We start from the raw sequence: 20,508 nt of genomic DNA on the forward strand, positions 1-20,508 counted from the left end.
GTAAGGTACTCGATTGTTCATCTATATGGTCGCTAGGTGGCGCTGTGTACCCATAAGTAAAGGTAAGGTACAGTAAAGCATTGTATGCTCCAATAGGAATGTTTATCTGATTGCACTGAGACAGGAGGACTTACACTGTCTTTAGTTTACCATAAGTAGTGATTGTACTTTTTAAATATTTTCTGTTGTATTGAAACTTAAAAATATATATATATCTATATATATGTGTGTTGTCTTACTGTACATTTAGAAGTAAAGTTACAATGCAAATGCAAATAGTGACGTTGAGATGTGAGCCTCATGTTTTTAGGCCAAGGCTTGCTTACATTTTCATGTTAAATGTTTTGTTGTTGCATTTTGTCGAGAAGGAACCTGGAAGTAAGCATTTTCGTCAGACGTGTATACCACGTGTGTGCTGTACGTACGAGTCGACTCATGAAACTAACACGATCAATTGTATTGTAATTCCAGATCCATATTATATTCCTGGGTCAGTGGATAGTGTGTTGTGTAACTTATACCACCAACAACAAAAATAGCATTTTGGCATTGATAGTGGAATCATTTTAGTTTGTAGAATATATATATATATATATATATATATTATAACAGACAAAATTATTGAACTATCAATGCCAAAAATGCTATTTTTCTATGTATATCTGAGGGCGGGGGACCACAGAAGTCGGTTGTTGGGTTGATGTCCACACCCGGGGACATCAGTGCCACATTTCAACACCGACGGCGGTGAGGGGTCAATGTGTGGGGGTCACTGGTTGGTACCACGTGGTGACGTAAAACCGGCGTTTACATTGGACATTTGATACTTCGCGCGTCATACATTATGTTAGGGCTAAATAGTTTTGTATATTGAGTTCAAACTGCTTGTGAAAGTAGGCTACTGTTTTGTCAACTCCAACACACTAGGAAGTGAAGGAAGTGAGGCTAACTTGTAATGTAGCTAGGCTTGACTGGGGTGTCTTAAAATCCTTTGCACGAACGTCGAATAATTTCCTGGTTTCTCTAACTAACTTCATTTTTATCTCATGGAATGTATTTTCTTTAAAGGACTATGTACTAACGTGGCATAATAAATAGAAGCTTGGCTTAAATGTACCAAAACGATAGTTTGAAACTATCTTGGAGCTGTCATAGATAACGTTAGTCGGGCTACTCTGAACTCGCACTAAAATGTAACAGAAATACGTGTCTGTATTGTATTCACCAGCACGTCGTTGAATAAACGTAAGCTACAATATGAGCAACGGAAAACTCTCCTTGGTTGATGGCGAAATCAACGACAATGAAAATGTGTCGGATTTGGAAAAAAATAAAATTTTGTCTGCCGGAGACAGCGAGGAGATGCGCCTGGAGAACAATATACAACTCAACCGGAACGGCGACGATACAACCCAAACCATCAAACTATACAAACGACGATGGCTCATCGTGTTGCTGTTCAGCTCGTATTCTCTCTGTAACTCGTTCCAATGGATCCAGTACGGAATTATCAACAACATTTTCATGAGGTTCTACGGGGTCGAGTCTTTCACCATAGATTGGATGTCTATGATATACATGTTGACTTACATTCCCTTCATATTCCCGGTCACCTGGCTACTGGATAAGAAGGGTCTCCGTATTATTGCGCTGGTGGCTACGGCCATGAATTGTGCGGGGACTTGGATCAAGGTGACAAGCGTGAGACCTGATCTGTTTGCGGTGACCATGCTCGGACAGTTCTGTTGCTCCCTTGCGCAGGTATTTATCCTCGGGATGCCGTCGAAGATCGCCTCGGTGTGGTTCGGATCGGAGGAAGTGTCCACCGCTTGCTCCATCGGGGTCTTCGGAAACCAGGTATGTTATGTAGTCTAACGTCCAATAAGTTAAAAAGTAATTGCTAATATAACTATTTGATTATACAATTACAATGTAATGTCTTATTTATTTAGTCAGTTATCTGAATGTCCCAGATTTAGTCCATCTAGGTGTCTATTTGACCCAGTTGCGCAATTACGCATGACTCAAGCCACTACTGGCCTATGTTGGTCGTCTCTCATCCTCGGCCCTCAAAGGTGGAAGGTCAATGTCATCACATACTTCAGAGAGAATTCACACCCCTTGACTTTTCCCACATGTTGTTGTGTTACAACCTGAACTGAACATGTATTACATTGAGATGTTGTGTAACTGGTTTAAACACACTAACCTCATAATGTCAAAGTGGAATTATGTTTTTAGAAATGTTTACAAATGAATTAAAAATGGAAAGCTGAAATGTCTTGAGTAAATAACTATTCAATCCTTTGGTTATGGCCTAAATAAATTCAGGAGTAAAAAATGTGTTTAACAAGTCACATAATAAGTTGCTTGGATTCACTCTGTGTGCAATAATAGTGATTAATATGATTTTTGAATGACTACCTCATCTCAGTACCCCACACATTACAATTATATGTAAGGTCCTTCTGTCCAGCAATGACTTTCATACACAGATTCAACCACAAAGACCAGGGAGGTTTTTCCAATGCCTCGCAAAGAAGAGCACCTATTGGTAGATGGGTAAAAAATAAAAAAGCAGACATTGAATATCCCTTTGAAGGTGAAGGTATTTTTAAAAATATATATTTTAACCCCTTTTTCTCCCCAATTTCGTGGTATCCAATTGGTAGTTACAGTCAGTGGAGTAAAGTACTTAAGTAGAAAAATACTTTAAAGTACTACTTAATTGGTGACAAGCTTTTGATACTGTTAACCATGAGATTCTCATTTCAAAATTGTCCAAGTTCAACTTTTCCCCCAATGCCTTGAGATGGATGAAATCATACCTTGAAGGCAGAACTCAGTGTGTCAGAGTGAGCAATGAGCTGTCACCCACTCTTAGCTATGATGTGGGCATGCCCCAAGGGTCAATACTGGGGCCCCTCCTGTTCAGCCTGTACATTAATGATCTGCCTTCTGTCTGTACTGGGTCTGTAGTTCAACTGTATGCAGATGATACAGTGATATATGTGCAAAGAGCAAACAACAAGCTGCACAAGAACTCACTACTGTAATGGTCCAGGTTACAAAGTGGCTCAGTGACTCACTACTGTAATGGTCCAGGTTACAAAGTGGCTCAGTGACTCACTACTGTAATGGTCCAGGTTACAAAGTGACTCAGTGACTCACTACTGTAATGGTCCAGGTTACAAAGTGGCTCAGTGACTCACTACTGTAATGGACCAGGTTACAAAGTGGCTCAGTGACTCACTACTGTAATGGACCAGGTTACAAAGTGGCTCAGTGACTCACTACTGTAATGGTCCAGGTTACAAAGTGACTCAGTGACTCACTACTGTAATGGACCAGGTTACAAAGTGACTCAGTGACTCACTACTGTAATGGTCCAGGTTACAAAGTGACTCACTACTGTAATGGACCAGTTTACAAAGTGGCTCAGTGACTCACTACTGTAATGGTCCAGGTTACAAAGTGGCTCAGTGACTCACTACCGTAACGGTCCAGGTTACAAAGTGGCTCAGTGACTCACTACTGTAATGGTCCAGGTTACAAATTGGCTCAGTGACTCACTACTGTAATGGTCCAGGTTACAAAGTGGCTCAGTGACTCACTACTGTAATGGTCCAGGTTACAAAGTGACTCACTACTGTAATGGACCAGGTTACAAAGTGGCTCAGTGACTCACTACTGTAATGGTCCAGGTTACAAAGTGACTCAGTGACTCACTACTGTAATAGTCCAGGTTACAAAGTGGCTCAGTGACTCACTACTGTAATGGTCCAGGTTACAAAGTGGCTCAGTGACTCACTACCGTAACGGTCCAGGTTACAAAGTGGCTCCCCCACTCTGCGATTAATCGGCCATTCCGATTAATTGGTCGACCTCTAATCTGTACTTTACTATTTATATTTTTGACTACTTTTACTTCACTACATTCCAAAAGAAAATAATGTAGTTTTTACTCCTTACATTTTCCCTGACACCCAACAGTACTCATTACATGTTGAATGCTTAGCAGGACAGGAAAGTTGTCCAATTCACCCAATTATCAAGAGAACACGCGGTCATCCCTACTGCCTCTGATCTTGCAGACTCACTAAACACATGCATCTTTTGTAAATGAGGTCTGAGTGTGCACCTCTGGCTATCTGTAAATAAAATAAAAACAAGAGAATGGTGCTGTCTGGTTTGCTTAATATAGGAATTTGAAATTATTTATACTTTTACTTTTGATACTTAAGTATATTTACAACCAGATACTTTTACTCAAGTAGTATTTTACTGGGTGACTTTTACTTGAGTAACTTTCTATTAAGGTATCTATACTTTTACTCAAGTATGACAATTGGGTACTTTTTCCACTGTTGGTTACAGTCTTTTCTCATCGCTGCAACTCCCGTACGAACTCGGGAGAGGCGAAGTTCGAGAGCCGTGCGTCCTCCGAAACACAACCCAGCCAAGCCGCACTGCTTCTTGACACAATGCCCGCTTAACCCGGAAGCCAGCCGCACCAATGTGTCGGAGAAAACACCGTACACCTGGCGTCCGTGTCAGCGTGCATTGCGCCCAGCCCGCCACAGGAGTCGCTAGTGCGCGATGGGACAAGAACATCCCTGCCGGCCAAACCCTCCCCTAACCCGGACGATGCTGGGCCAATTGTGCGCCGCTCCATGGGTCTCCCGAACGCGGCCGGCTGCGACAGAGCCTGGACTCGAACCAGGATCTCTAGTGGCACAGCTAAACTGAGGATGGATCAACAACATTGTAGTTACTCCACAATAATGACCTAAATGACAGAGTGAAAAGAAGGAAGTCTGTACAGAATACAAATATTCCAAAACATGCATCCTGTTTGTAATAAGGCACACCACTAGGTTACCTGGGGCGGTGTTGGACTAGTAACCGAAAGGTTGCAAGATCGAATCTCCGAGCTGACGAGGTAAAAATGTCGTTCTGCCCCTGAACAAGGCAGTTAACCCACTGTTCCTAGGCCGTCATTGAAAATAAGAATTTGTTCTTATCTGACTTGCCTAGTTAAATAAAGGTAAAATACAAAAATAAAACTGCTAAAAATGTGGCAAAGAAATTAACTTTGTGCTGAATACAAAGGGTTATGTTTGGGGCAAATCCAACACATCACTGAGTACCACTCTTAATATTTTCAAGCATGGTGGTGGCTGCATCATGTTATGGGTATGCTTGTCATCGGAAGGGACTTGGGAGTTTTTTTTATGATAAGAAACGGAATACAGCTAAGCTTAGCACAGGCAAAACTCTAAAGGAAAACCTGGACGTCTGCTTTTCATCAGACCCTGGGAGATGAATTCACCTTTCAGCAGGACAATAACGTAAAACACGATGAATTCACCATTCAACAGGACAATGACGTAAAACACAAGGCCAAATCTACACTGGAGTTGATTACCAAGACCACATTGAATGTTCCTGAGTTGCCTAGTTACAGTTTTGACTTAAAATCGTCTTGAAAATCTATGGCAAGAATTGAAAATGGCTGCCTAGAAATGATCAAAAACCAACTTGACATAGCTTGAAGGCGTCGGCCAGCAACACCTTCATGTGGCTGCAGTACGGCGTCGGCCAGCAACACCTTCATGTGGCTGCAGTACGGCGTCGGCCAGCAACACCTTCATGTGGCTGCAGTACGGCGTCGGCCAGCAACACCTTCATGTGGCTGCAGTACGGCGTCGGCCAGCAACACCTTCATGTGGCTGCAGTACGGCGTCGGCCAGCAACACCTTCATGTGGCTGCAGTACGGCGTCGGCCAGCAACACCTTCATGCTTTTCTACAACATCGATGAGCTGGCCCTCGATTGGCTATGATCTACTTCCTGTCTTACATCAAATCAAACTTTATTTGTCACATGCGCTTAATACAACAATTGTAGACCTGTGAAATGCTTTTTTACAAGCCCTTAACTCTTCTTGAATTGCACTGTTGGTTAAGATCATATTTACCAAGTAGACTAAAGTAAAAAAATAATACTAAAAAGTAATGTAAATAGTCCGGTGACGATTTTATTAATTGTTCAGCAGTCTTATGGCTTGGGGGTAGAAGTTGTTGAGGAGCCTTTTGGTCATAGACTTGGCGCTCTGGTACTGCTTGCCGCACGGTAGCAGAGAAAACAGTTTATAACTTGTGTGACTGGAGTCTCTCTCAGGTGTTTCTCTGAAGCCTCCGGTCCGTGAGGCTGGGCAGGTGTTTCTCTGAAGCCTCCGGTCCGTGAGGCTGGGCAGGTGTTTCTCTGAAGCCTCCGGTCCGTGAGGCTGGGCAGGTGTTTCTCTGAAGCCTCCGGTCCGTGAGGCTGGGCAGGTGTTTCTCTGAAGCCTCCGGTCCGTGAGGCTGGGCAGGTGTTTCTCTGAAGCCTCCGGTCCGTGAGGCTGGGCAGGTGTTTCTCTGAAGCCTCCGGTCCGTGAGGCTGGGCAGGTAATTCTCTGAAGCCTCCGGTCCGTGAGGCTGGGCAGGTGTTTCTCTGAAGCCTCCGGTCCGTGAGGCTGGGCAGGTGTTTCTCTGAAGCCTCCGGTCCGTGAGGCTGGGCAGGTGTTTCTCTGAAGCCTCCGGTCCGTGAGGCTGGGCAGGTGTTTCTCTGAAGCCTCCGGTCCGTGAGGCTGGGCAGGTGTTTCTCTGAAGCCTCCGGTCCGTGAGGCTGGGCAGGTAATTCTCTGAAGCCTCCGGTCCGTGAGGCTGGGCAGGTGTTTCTCTGAAGCCTCCGGTCCGTGAGGCTGGGCAGGTGTTTCTCTGAAGCCTCCGGTCCGTGAGGCTGGGCAGGTGTTTCTCTGAAGCCTCCGGTCCGTGAGGCTGGGCAGGTGTTTCTCTGAAGCCTCCGGTCCGTGAGGCTGGGCAGGTGTTTCTCTGAAGCCTCCGGTCCGTGAGGCTGGGCAGGTGTTCCCACTTTGATGTCACTATAACACTTACAGTATAGTAGTTCCTGTATGGCCCATGGCCTGTTATGGTCTTATTACACAAGATGCTACATGGCTTCCTCCTTCAACTGGCTGTTCAATATTTCCACTTATATCACTTAGTGTGGATTGGCCACTCACTCAGAGCCTGGTTCCTCTCTTTTTCTATGGAGTTTTTCCTAGCCAACATGCTTTGGGTTTCAGGCTGGGTTTCTGTATAAGGACTTTGTCACATCTGCTGAATGTAAAAATGGCTTTATAAATTCATTTTGATTTGATCACTGGGACCTCTGAAGGGATGGCCCAACATGCACTGTCTGTCAGCCAGTTTGAGACGAGTTACATTCGTACTACAATGAATGAATGCCCTCTGTCTACAACAGCCACCCCTATTGGCTATCTCCAGCCTCTCTGTCTCCCAACATGCATCTCCAATAAGGAGATGTCTCTGCAGTTGTTTTTTTATTAAAGCTATGCTGTCTGTTTCTTCTCTTCCAGTTGGGTATAGCCATTGGGTTCCTGGTCCCTCCCATCCTGGTGCCTAACGTGGAGGACATGGATCAGCTGGCCTATCACATCAGTATCATGTTCTACATCACAGCAGGAGTTGCTACGCTGCTCTTCATACTGGTCGTCATAGGTAACATGTTTATTATTATACTATAAATATAAACATCACATCATTAAACTCTTACTAATGCATATATATAACCCCTTTTTAAAAAATGTTGTTGTGTTAAAGTGGGATTAAAATGGATTGAAATTCTAACTTTTAAATATATATATTTTTTACATTCTGAGTCAATACATGTTAGAATCACCTTTGGCAGTGATTACAGCTGTGAGTCTTTCTGGGTAAGTCTCTTAAAAGCTTTGCACACCTGGATTGTACAATATTCGCAGAATATTATTTTTAAAATTCTTCAATCTCTGTCAGGTTGGTTATTGATCATTGCTGACAGCCATTTTCAAGTTTTATCATAGATTTTCAAGTTTTATCATAGATTTTCAAGTTTTATCATACATTTTCAAGCCGAAGTAAGTCAACATAGTAACTAGGCCCTCAGGAACATTCAATGTGTTCTTGGTAATCAACTCCAGTGTATATTTGGCCTTGTGTTCTAGGTAATTGTTCTGCTGAAAGGTGAACTCATCTCCAGCAACATGAGTTAGGAAGAACTGGGGCTGTTACGGTGACCATAATCCCTCTGACATCAATGCTAATGTAATGGAAAATCTAATCGAACACTTCATGAGAGCCCATGAGCTCATGTTACACAACATTTCTATAGGCTATGCAATGGAGTGATAAAACAGAGTGATGGCCTCTATTAAAAAGAGGAGGATCCCATCAGCTTTCTATAGGCTATGCAATGGAGTGATAAAACAGAGTGATGGCCTCTATTAAAAAGAGGAGGATCCCATCAGCTTTCTATAGGCTAGCCCTACTATATTTATTTCTCAACTTTCCTAATATTAAGCACATTGCTTCTCTTTACAACAGGAGTATAGTCTACCTGTATGGCATGAAAATGAACCGCAGGGAAAAGTGTCCTCCGTTTGCTATTCAAGTGCATATGGTTGACATGTATTTTCTTTACCCTGGACCTGTTCTGACAGATGCATAATGGTCCAATCTAAATCAAAACTAATTTCACACATTATTTATTTCATGTGAAGAACAGATTAAATTGAGAATAGTCAGTCTGATGAGTGACAATATTATCACTTGTGAATGATGTGTGCAGTCTGAGGCAGTCAACTTTTTCAAATCATAGTAGCAAGCATCATGTAGTCTAGTCTATAGATCTATATGTTTTGATCAGGTTGGTATCACAGAGGCATCATGTAGTCTAGTCTATAGATCTATATGTTTTGATCAGGTTGGTATCACAGAGGCATCATGTAGTCTAGTCTATAGATCTATATGTTTTGATCAGGTTGGTATCACAGAGGCATCATGTAGTCTAGTCTATAGATCTATATGTTTTGATCAGGTTGGTATCACAGAGGCATCATGTAGTCTAGTCTATAGATCTATATGTTTTGATCAGGTTGGTATCACAGAGGCATCATGTAGTCTAGTCTATAGATCTATATGTTTTGATCAGGTTGGTATCACAGAGGCATCATGTAGTCTAGTCTATAGATCTATATGTTTTGATCAGGTTGGTATCACAGAGGCATCATGTAGTCTAGTCTATAGATCTATATGTTTTGATCAGGTTGGTATCACAGAGGCATCATGTAGTCTAGTCTATAGATCTATATGTTTTGATCAGGTTGGTATCACAGAGGCATCATGTAGTCTAGTCTATAGATCTATATGTTTTGATCAGGTTGGTATCACAGAGGCATCATGTAGTCTAGTCTATAGATCTATATGTTTTGATCAGGTTGGTATCACAGAGGCATCATGTAGTCTAGTCTATAGATCTATATGTTTTGATCAGGTTGGTATCACAGAGGCATCATGTAGTCTAGTCTATAGATCTATATGTTTTGATCAGGTTGGTATCACAACTAAAGTGGCCAAAATACTTCAAAATGTAGCCTATAGGCTTAGGACCCTTGGATCAGGGTTGGAGAGCCCATAGCCTACAGAGCCTAGTGGAACAAGACCTCTGGAACAGGGTTGGAGAGCCCATAGCCTACAGAGCCTAGTGGAACAAGACCTCTGGAACAGGGTTGGAGAGCCCATAGCCTACAGAGCCTAGAGAAACAAGACCTCTGGAACAGGGTTGGAGAACCCATAGCCTACAGAGCCTAGAGAAACAAGACCTCTGGAACAGGGTTGGAGAGCCCATAGCCTACAGAGCCTAGAGAAACAAGACCTCTGGAACAGGGTTGGAGAACCCATAGCCTACAGAGCCTAGAGAAACAAGACCTCTGGAACAGGGTTGGAGAGCCCATAGCCTACAGAGCCTAGAGAAACAAGACCTCTGGAACAGGGTTGGAGAACCCATAGCCTACAGAGCCTAGAGAAACAAGACCTCTGGAACAGGGTTGGAGAGCCCATAGCCTACAGAGCCTAGAGAAACAAGACCTCTGGAACAGGGTTGGAGAGCCCATAGCCTACAGAGCCTAGTGGAACAAGACCTCTGGAACAGGGTTGGAGAGCCCATAGCCTACAGAGCCTAGAGAAACAAGACCTCTGGAACAGGGTTGGAGAACCCATAGCCTACAGAGCCTAGTGAAACAAGACCTCTGGAACAGGGTTGGAGAACCCATAGCCTACAGAGCCTAGTGAAACAAGACCTCTGGAACAGGGTTGGAGAACCCATAGCCTACAGAGCCTAGAGAAACAAGACCTCTGGAACAGGGTTGGAGAGCCCATAGCCTACAGAGCCTAGTGAAACAAGACCTCTGGAACAGGGTTGGAGAACCCATAGCCTACAGAGCCTAGTGAAACAAGACCTCTGGAACAGGGTTGGAGAGCCCATACCCTACAGAGCCTAGTGGAACAAGACCTCTGGAACAGGGTTGGAGAGCCCATACCCTACAGAGCCTAGTGAAACAAGACCTCTGGAACAGGGTTGGAGAGCCCATACCCTACAGAGCCTAGTGGAACAAGACCTCTGGAACAGGGTTGGAGAACCCATAGCCTACAGAGCCTAGTGAAACAAGACCTCTGGAACAGGGTTGGAGAGCCCATAGCCTAGTGAAACAAGACCTCTGGAACAGGGTTGGAGAACCCATAGCCTAGTGGAACAAGACCTCTGGAACAGGGTTGGAGAGCCCATACCCTACAGAGCCTAGTGAAACAAGACCTCTGGAACAGGGTTGGAGAGCCCATACCCTACAGAGCCTAGTGGAACAAGACCTCTGGAACAGGGTTGGAGAACCCATAGCCTACAGAGCCTAGTGAAACAAGACCTCTGGAACAGGGTTGGAGAGCCCATAGCCTAGTGAAACAAGACCTCTGGAACAGGGTTGGAGAACCCATAGCCTAGTGAAACAAGACCCCAGGAACAGGGTTGGAGAACCCATAGCCTAGTGAAACAAGACCCCAGGAACAGGGTTGGAGAACCCATAGCCTAGTGAAACAAGACCCCAGGAACAGGGTTGGAGAGCCCATACCCTACAGAGCCTAGTGAAACTTGTGTTCTTATAAGCCCAGTCACTGTGCAGTTGTGTGTGAAAACAGAGTTTTGACTGGCTTCTATTTAAGAGTTTCTCAGCTTTCTCCTATGTTTATTGCTCACATTAAATGAAGCACGTTAATCCGCTTCACAACCGGTGTAGCCTACCTAGCATATATAGGCTGCGCGTGAGTTTCAAGTTTGGGGAAGCACATTTTCACCATAGAAAAGCGCCTGTATAATAAAGCATTCCATGCATCATCGCATTTGCAGACTTATGTAAGATATTGGATTGGATAATCATAATTTAGGCAGATAATATAACTCAATCACTGTTTCACAAAAAAGATGCTTTGGCGCATGTAGCGCCAAGTATTATTATAATTTTTTAAATCTTTATTTAACTAGGCAAGTCAGTTAAGAACAATTCTTATTTACAGTGACAGCCTAGGAACAGTGGGTTAACTGCCTTGTTCATGGGCAGAACGACAGATTTTTACCTTGTCAGCTCAGGGATTCGATCTTCCAACCTTTTGGGTACTGGCCCAACACTCTAACCACTAGGCTACCTGCCGCCCCACATGTAGCTTAGTCTATAGAAGAAATGTATCCGATTTAGCCTTTCTTTGCACGGGAAAAATCTGGCCTTTTTATAAACACATTTCATGCAATTTTACTACACTTTATATGACTTGGAGACATTAGCAGAATCTTTTTTTAATACGACAGATGACAGGGTAGCCTAGTCTAATGACACTGACAAACAGATCGGTAAAAACAACATGGTCCATGTAATAGGCCTACGAGAAGGTGGAGACACTAATAGAATATGACGTCCATCTAAACTGGAGGAGGAAACTATTGCCCAACTTTTAGGTGGCGCTGACCCAACAGGATAAAGAGTGAATATACGCAGTGTGCACTCACCGGGGGATATGGTCGATGTTGTTCGCTCAATTAAGTTGAACATTTTTATAACTAAAAGACAGATTAGATATTAGTCTTTTCATTGTCTTCTCTTTAAATCATGCTTTAGTAGCCTATTTTGAAGGATTGTATTTATTTATATATTTGTTATGTCACTTAAACTGAATTTAGGCGAACTATTACAATTTTAGCAACCAGGAAATTTCTGCTTATTTAAATGTAGATGTTCCAAAGGTCCGCAACAGTGGCTTGTGGACAAAACGTGGAAGCCAGGAGATGCTAAACGTTTTTATGTTAATTAACGGTCAATTACCATGAGAACGTCAGTTATTTGCATGACAGTCATTGGCAGACAAAATGTCATGACTGCCACAGCCCTAGGAAGGACGCCTGTATCGTTGTAGTGACTCGGTGTATTGATACACCCTCCAATGTGTAATTAATAACTTCACCATGATCAAAGGGATATTCAATGTCTTCTTAAAAAAAAAAAAACATTTTACCCATCTACCAATAGGTGCCCTTCTTTGCGACGCTAACGTCCCTTGTCTTTGTGGTTGAATTTGTTTTTTTGAAATTCACTGCTTGACTGAGGGATCTTACAGATAATTGAATGTGTGGGGTACAGAGATGAGGTAGTCATTCAAAAATCATGTTAAACATTATTATTGCACACAGAGTGAGTCCAACCTTATGTGATTTAAGCACATGTATACTCCTGACCTTGTTTAAGCTTACCATAACAAAAGGGTTAAATACTTATTGACTCAAGACATTACATTTTTTAAATTAATTTGTACGATTTTCTAAAAACCTAATTCCACTTTGACATTATGGGGTATTGTGTGTAGAGGCCAGTGACACACAAACATCTCAATGGAATCCATTTTTAAATTCAGGCTGTAACACAACAACATGTGGGGAAAGTGAAGAGGTGTGAATTCTTTCTGAAAGCGCTGTACAACCTGCATTTATATGTAGCCTAGTGTTCTGATATCTCTATGTTTTATTACCTGTTCATAGCACAGACCCGTGTGTGCAATGTGCTGGAGATTTAGTGTAGAGGTCGACCGATTTTATGATTTTTCAACGGAGATACCGATTATTGGAGGACCAAAAAATTCCGATACCGATTAATCGGACGATTTTTATATATATAAATATAAATATAATTTTTTATATATATATATTTGTAATAATGACAAGTACAGCAATACTGAATGAACACTTTTATTTTAACTTAATATAATACATCAATAAAATCAATTTAGCCTGAAATAAATAATGAAACATGTTCAATTTGGTTTAAATAATGCAAAAACAAAGTGTTGGAGAAGAAAGTAAAAGTGCAATATGTGCCATGTAAGAAAGCTAACGTTTAAGTTCCTTGCTCAGAACATGAGAACATATGAAAGCTGGTGGTTCCTTTTAACATGAGTCTTCAATATTCCCACGTAAGAAGTTTTAGGTTGTAGTTATTATAGGACTATTTCTCTCTATACCATTTGTATTTCATATACCTTTGACTATTGGATGTTCTAATAGGTACTTTAGTATTGCCAGCCTAATCTCGGGAGTTGATAGGCTTTTAAGTCATAAACAGCGCAATGCTTGAAGCATTGCGAAGAGCTGCTGGCAAACGCAGTAAAGTGCTGTTTGAATGAATGCTTACGAGCCTGCTGCTGCCTACCACCGCTCAGTCAGACTGCTCTATCAAATCATAGACTTAATTATAATATAAGAACACACAGAAATTCGAGCCTTAGGTCATTAATATGGTCAAATCCGGAAACTTTCATCTCGAAAACAAAACGTATATTCTTTCAGTGAAATACGGAACCGTTCCGTATTTTATCTAACTGATGGCATCCATAAGTCTAAATATTGCTGTTACATTGCACAACCTTCAATGTTATGTCATAATTACGTAAAATTCTGGCAAATTAGTTTGCAACGAGCCAGGCGGCCCAAACTGCTGCATATACCCTGACTCTGTTGCATAGAACGCAAGAGAAGTGACACAATGTCCCTAGTTAAAAGAAATTCACGTTAGCAGGCAATATTAACTAAATATGCAGGTTTAAAAAATATATATACTTGTATTGATTTTAAGAAAGGCGTTGATGTTTATGGTTAGGTACATTGGTGCAACGACAGTGCTTTTTACGCGAATGCGCTTGTTAAATCACCCGTTTGGCGAAGTAGGCTGTGATTCAATGATAAATTAACAGGCACCGCAATGATTATATGCAACGCAGGACAAGCTAGATGAACTAGTAATATCATGAACCATGTGTAGTTAACTAGTGATTATGTTAAGATTGATTGTTTTTTTTTACAAGATACGTTCAATGCTAGCTAGCACCTTACCTTGGCTCCTTGCTGCACTCGCATAACAGGAATTCGGCCTGCCACGCAGTCTCCTCGTGGAGTGCGATGCAATCGGCCATGATCGGTGTCCAAAAATGCCGATTACCGATTGTTATGAAAACTTGAAATTGGCCCGAATTAATCGGCCATTCCGATTAATCGGTCGACCTCTAGTTTAGTGTATCACTTTAGCTGATGAGGAAGTCCTGTTTAGCTTGTGAGTGATTTCTGTTTAGCTTGTGAGTGATTTCTGTTTAGCTTGTGAGTGATTTCTGTTTAGCTTGTGAGTGATTTCTGTTTAGCTTGTGAGTGATTTCTGTTTAGCTTGTGAGTGATTTCTGTTTAGCTTGTGAGTGATTTCTGACTGTGTGACCTGAAGTGAATTTTGGATTATTCAATTATATTATTAAATGTTTGCATGCAAATTGGTCTTATTGGATGAATGCGTCTTCTAAATGACAAATTATTCAGGCTTTTTGTTGTTCTCCCTCTTTCTTGCTCATACATCCCCTTCTGAAGCGTCTGGCTTGTATGTCAGGTATGTAAAGTGTGTGTGTGTTGAGTTCGTAGTGGGTGTGTGTGTGTATTGGCGCATAGGTGTTCACTTGTGATGTAATTTAGGACACTCGGGCTTTTACCATGAACATACGAAACATTGACAAAGAGAGAGAGTTAGTAGACTTGACTATATAATTCCAGAACTTTCCATCCAGAGGAGATTGTAGAATGTCTGTCGTTGTGATTCCAGAACTTTCCATCTGTCGTTGTGATTCCAGAACTTTCCATCTGTCGTTGTGATTCCAGAACTTTCCATCTGTCGTTGTGATTCCAGAACTTTCCATCTGTCGTTGTGATTCCAGAACTTTCCATCTGTCGTTGTGATTCCAGAACTTTCCATCTGTCATTGTGAGAGCATGCTGGAAAGAGGTACTTGTTTAGGTACTTCTTTAGCGTTCTATAAACAGTCAACGCCTCAATACAGTTTTGGACAACACACCGATTCTTTAAATGTGCTTTCTGACTAAGTTAGGGGAGCGCTCTGAGTGGGAGAAGGGCTGCGTTCTGGAGGAAGTGACCCGTTACTACAGACAGGAAATGTGTCGGCACAAAGACCCTCCTCTCTCTCTTCCTCTCTCTCTTCGTCTCTGTGTCTGTGTCTGTCTCTCCTCACTCTCGTCTGTCTGTATTTCTGTGTCTCCCCTCTTCTTATTGCTTTCTGTTTATCCCACACACTCTGTTTTATTTCTCATAACAAGCACAGACATGCAAAAGCAGCCAAGGAGGAACTGTTTCAACTGATTTATTGCTGACGCGTGTAGGAGTGGCCGCAGACTGTAGGCAGCCGTGTCATCAGGGTGTGACATACAAGTCACCCACTCAGAGGGCCGGGTCACGAGTTGTAGAGCGGATCACAACGGATCATAACACCATTGTCTTGTTGCTAGGGGGGAGGAGTGGTTATTATGCTCATTGTAGTGAGGTTAACACCATTGTCTTGTTGCTAGGGGGGAGGAGTGGTTATTATGCTCATTGTAGTGAGGTTAACACCATTGTCTTGTTGCTAGGGGGGAGGAGTGGTTATTATGCTCATTGTAGTGAGGTTAACACCATTGTCTTGTTGCTGGGGGGGAGGAGTGGTTATTATGCTCATTGTAGTGAGGTTAACACCATTGTCTTGTTGCTGGGGGGGGAGGAGTGGTTATTATGCTCATTGTAGTGAGGTTAACACCATTGTCTTGTTGCTAGGGGGAAGGAGTGGTTATTATGCTCATTGTAGTGAGGTTAACATCATTGTCTTGTTGCTGGGGGGGAGGAGTGGTTATTATGCTCATTGTAGTGAGGTTAACACCATTGTCTTGTTGCTAGGGGGGGGAGGAGTGGTTATTATGCTCATTGTAGTGAGGTTAACACCATTGTCTTGTTGTTAGGGGGGGAGGAGTGGTTATTATGCTCATTGTAGTGAGGTTAACACCATTGTCTTGTTGCTAGGGGGGAGGAGTGGTTATTATGCTCATTGTAGTGAGGTTAACACCATTGTCTTGTTGCTAGGGGGGGAGGAGTGGTTATTATGCTCATTGTAGTGAGGTTAACACCATTGTCTTGTTGCTAGGGGGGAGGAGTGGTTATTATGCTCATTGTAGTGAGGTTAACACCATTGTCTTGTTGCTAGGGGGGGAGGAGTGGTTATTATGCTCATTGTAGTGAGGTTAACACCATTGTCTTGTTGTTAGGGGGGGGAGGAGTGGTTATTATGCTCATTGTAGTGAGGTTAACACCATTGTCTTGTTGTTAGGGGGGGGAGGAGTGGTTATTATGCTCATTGTAGTGAGGTTAACACCATTGTCTTGTTGCTGGGGGGGGGGGAGGAGTGGTTATTATGCTCATTGTAGTGAGGTTAACACCATTGTCTTGTTGCTGGGGGGGGGGAGGAGTGGTTATTATGCTCATTGTAGTGAGGTTAACACCATTGTCTTGTTGCTGGGGGGGAGGAGTGGTTATTATGCTCATTGTAGTGAGGTTAACACCATTGTCTTGTTGTTAGGGGGGGAGGAGTGGTTATTATGCTCATTGTAGTGAGGTTAACACCATTGTCTTGTTGCTAGGGGGGGAGGAGTGGTTATTATGCTCATTGTAGTGAGGTTAACACCATTGTCTTGTTGTTAGGGGGGGAGGAGTGGTTATTATGCTCATTGTAGTGAGGTTAACACCATTGTCTTGTTGTTAGGGGGGGGAGGAGTGGTTATTATGCTCATTGTAGTGAGGTTAACACCATTGTCTTGTTGCTAGGGGGGGGAGGAGTGGTTATTATGCTCATTGTAGTGAGGTTAACACCATTGTCTTGTTGCTAGGGGGGGGAGGAGTGGTTATTATGCTCATTGTGAAAAACAAAAGGACATTTGTAATGCCATTCTCTAGTGGTACTGTAGTGAGGTTAACACCATTCTCCAGTGGGACTGTAGTGAGGTTAACACCATTCTCTAGTGGTACTGTAGTGAGGTTAACACCATTCTCTAGTGGTACTGTAGTGAGGTTAACACCATTCTCCAGTGGTGCTGTAGTGAGGTTAACACCATTCTCTAGTGGTACTGTAGTGAGGTTAACACCATTCTCTAGTGGGACTGTAGTGAGGTTAACACCATTCTCTAGTGGGACTGTAGTGAGGTTAACACCATTCTCTAGTGGTACTGTAGTGAGGTTAACACCATTCTCTAGTGGTACTGTAGTGAGGTTAACACCATTCTCTAGTGGTACTGTAGTGAGGTTAACACTATTCTCTAGTGGTACTGTAGTGAGGTTAACACCATTCTCTAGTGGTACTGTAGTGAGGTTAACACCATTCTCCAGTGGGACTGTAGTGAGGTTAACACCATTCTCTAGTGGTACTGTAGTGAGGTTAACACCATTCTCTAGTGGGACTGTAGTGAGGTTAACACTATTCTCTAGTGGGACTGTAGTGAGGTTAACACCATTCTCTAGTGGGACTGTAGTGAGGTTAACACCATTCTCGAGTGGGACTGTAGTGAGGTTAACACCATTCTCGAGTGGGACTGTAGTGAGGTTAACACTATTCTCTAGTGGGACTGTAGTGAGGTTAACACCATTCTCTAGTGGGACTGTAGTGAGGTTAACACCATTCTCTAGTGGTACTGTAGTGAGGTTAACACCATTCTCTAGTGGGACTGTAGTGAGGTTAACACCATTCTCGAGTGGGACTGTAGTGAGGTTAACACCATTCTCTAGTGGTACTGTAGTGAGGTTAACACCATTCTCTAGTGGGACTGTAGTGAGGTTAACACCATTCTCTAGTGGTACTGTAGTGAGGTTAACACCATTCTCTAGTGGTACTGTAGTGAGGTTAACACCATTCTCTAGTGGTACTGTAGTGAGGTTAACACCATTCTCTAGTGGGACTGTAGTGAGGTTAACACTATTCTCTAGTGGTGCTGTAGTGAGGTTAACACCATTCTCTAGTGGTACTGTAGTGAGGTTAACACCATTCTCTAGTGGGACTGTAGTGAGGTTAACACCATTCTCTAGTGGTACTGTAGTGAGGTTAACACCATTCTCTAGTGGTGCTGTAGTGAGGTTAACACCATTCTCTAGTGGTACTGTAGTGAGGTTAACACCATTCTCTAGTGGGACTGTAGTGAGGTTAACACTATTCTCTAGTGGGACTGTAGTGAGGTTAACACCATTCTCTAGTGGGACTGTAGTGAGGTTAACACTATTCTCTAGTGGTACTGTAGTTAGGTTAACACCATTCTCTAGTGGTACTGTAGTGAGGTTAACACCATTCTCTAGTGGTACTGTAGTGAGGTTAACACCATTCTCTAGTGGTACTGTAGTGAGGTTAACACCATTCTCCAGTGGGACTGTAGTGAGGTTAACACCATTCTCTAGTGGGACTGTAGTGAGGTTAACACTATTCTCTAGTGGTACTGTAGTGAGGTTAACACCATTCTCTAGTGGTACTGTAGTGAGGTTAACACCATTCTCTAGTGGTGCTGTAGTGAGGTTAACACCATTCTCTAGTGGGACTGTAGTGAGGTTAACACTATTCTCTAGTAGTACTGTAGTGAGGTTAACACCATTCTCTAGTGGTACTGTAGTGAGGTTAACACCATTCTCTAGTGGTACTGTAGTGAGGTTAACACCATTCTCTAGTGGGACTGTAGTGAGGTTAACACTATTCTCTAGTAGTACTGTAGTGAGGTTAACACTATTCTCTAGTGGTACTGTAGTGAGGTTAACACCATTCTCTAGTGGGACTGTAGTGAGGTTAACACCATTCTCTAGTGGTACTGTAGTGAGGTTAACACCATTCTCTAGTGGTACTGTAGTGAGGTTAACACTATTCTCTAGTGGTACTGTAGTGAGGTTAACACCATTCTCTAGTGGTACTGTAGTGAGGTTAACACCATTCTCTAGTGGTACTGTAGTGAGGTTAACACCATTCTCCAGTGGGACTGTAGTGAGGTTAACACCATTCTCTAGTGGTACTGTAGTGAGGTTAACACTATTCTCTAGTGGTACTGTAGTGAGGTTAACACCATTCTCTAGTGGTACTGTAGTGAGGTTAACACCATTCTCTAGTGGTACTGTAGTGAGGTTAACACTATTCTCTAGTGGTACTGTAGTGAGGTTAACACCATTCTCTAGTGGTACTGTAGTGAGGTTAACACCATTCTCTAGTGGTACTGTAGTGAGGTTAACACCATTCTCTAGTGGGACTGTAGTGAGGTTAACACCATTCTCTAGTGGTACTGTAGTGAGGTTAACACTATTCTCTAGTGGGACTGTAGTGAGGTTAACACCATTCTCTAGTGGGACTGTAGTGAGGTTAACACTATTCTCTAGTGGTACTGTAGTGAGGTTAACACCATTCTCTAGTGGTACTGTAGTGAGGTTAACACCATTCTCTAGTGGGACTGTAGTGAGGTTAACACCATTCTCTAGTGGGACTGTAGTGAGGTTAACACCATTCTCTAGTGGTACTGTAGTGAGGTTAACACCATTCTCTAGTGGTACTGTAGTGAGGTTAACACCATTCTCTAGTGGTACTGTAGTGAGGTTAACACCATTCTCCAGTGGGACTGTAGTGAGGTTAACACCATTCTCTAGTGGTACTGTAGTGAGGTTAACACCATTCTCTAGTGGTGCTGTAGTGAGGTTAACACCATTCTCTAGTGGTACTGTAGTGAGGTTAACACCATTCTCTAGTGGTACTGTAGTGAGGTTAACACCATTCTCTAGTGGTACTGTAGTGAGGTTAACACCATTCTCCAGTGGTACTGTAGTGAGGTTAACACCATTCTCTAGTGGTACTGTAGTGAGGTTAACACCATTCTCTAGTGGGACTGTAGTGAGGTTAACACCATTCTCTAGTGGTACTGTAGTGAGGTTAACACCATTCTCTAGTGGTACTGTAGTGAGGTTAACACCATTCTCTAGTGGGACTGTAGTGAGGTTAACACCATTCTCTAGTGGGACTGTAGTGAGGTTAACACCATTCTCTAGTGGGACTGTAGTGAGGTTAACACCATTCTCTAGTGGGACTGTAGTGAGGTTAACACCATTCTCTAGTGGGACTGTAGTGAGGTTAACACCATTCTCTAGTGGGACTGTAGTGAGGTTAACACCATTCTCTAGTGGGACTGTAGTGAGGTTAACACCATTCTCTAGTGGGACTGTAGTGAGGTTAAC

At 42.8% G+C, this 20,508-nt stretch overlaps 1 protein-coding gene across 2 annotated transcripts in view; it reads left to right on the plus strand.

Annotated features, from left to right (window-relative positions):
• The first annotated feature begins 762 nt into the window (after positions 1 to 762).
• LOC120024364 (feline leukemia virus subgroup C receptor-related protein 2-like) overlaps positions 763 to 20,508 on the plus strand; it is a 60,512-nt gene continuing 40,766 nt past the window's right edge. The window contains exons 1-2 of one of the 2 annotated variants that reach the window (XR_005472820.1): positions 763 to 1,857; positions 7,424 to 7,565. Coding sequence is in view for 1 of the 2 variants with exons in the window: in XM_038968592.1 (XP_038824520.1) it covers positions 1,258 to 1,857; positions 7,424 to 7,565 (742 nt within the window). In the remaining variant the exon portion in view is untranslated. The remainder of the gene's footprint in view (positions 1,858 to 7,423; positions 7,566 to 20,508) is intronic. The other variant, XM_038968592.1, reaches the window with a different exon arrangement.

The sequence above is a fragment of the Salvelinus namaycush genome, chromosome 29, assembly GCF_016432855.1.
Source record: "Salvelinus namaycush isolate Seneca chromosome 29, SaNama_1.0, whole genome shotgun sequence".
NCBI lineage: Eukaryota > Metazoa > Chordata > Actinopteri > Salmoniformes > Salmonidae > Salvelinus > Salvelinus namaycush.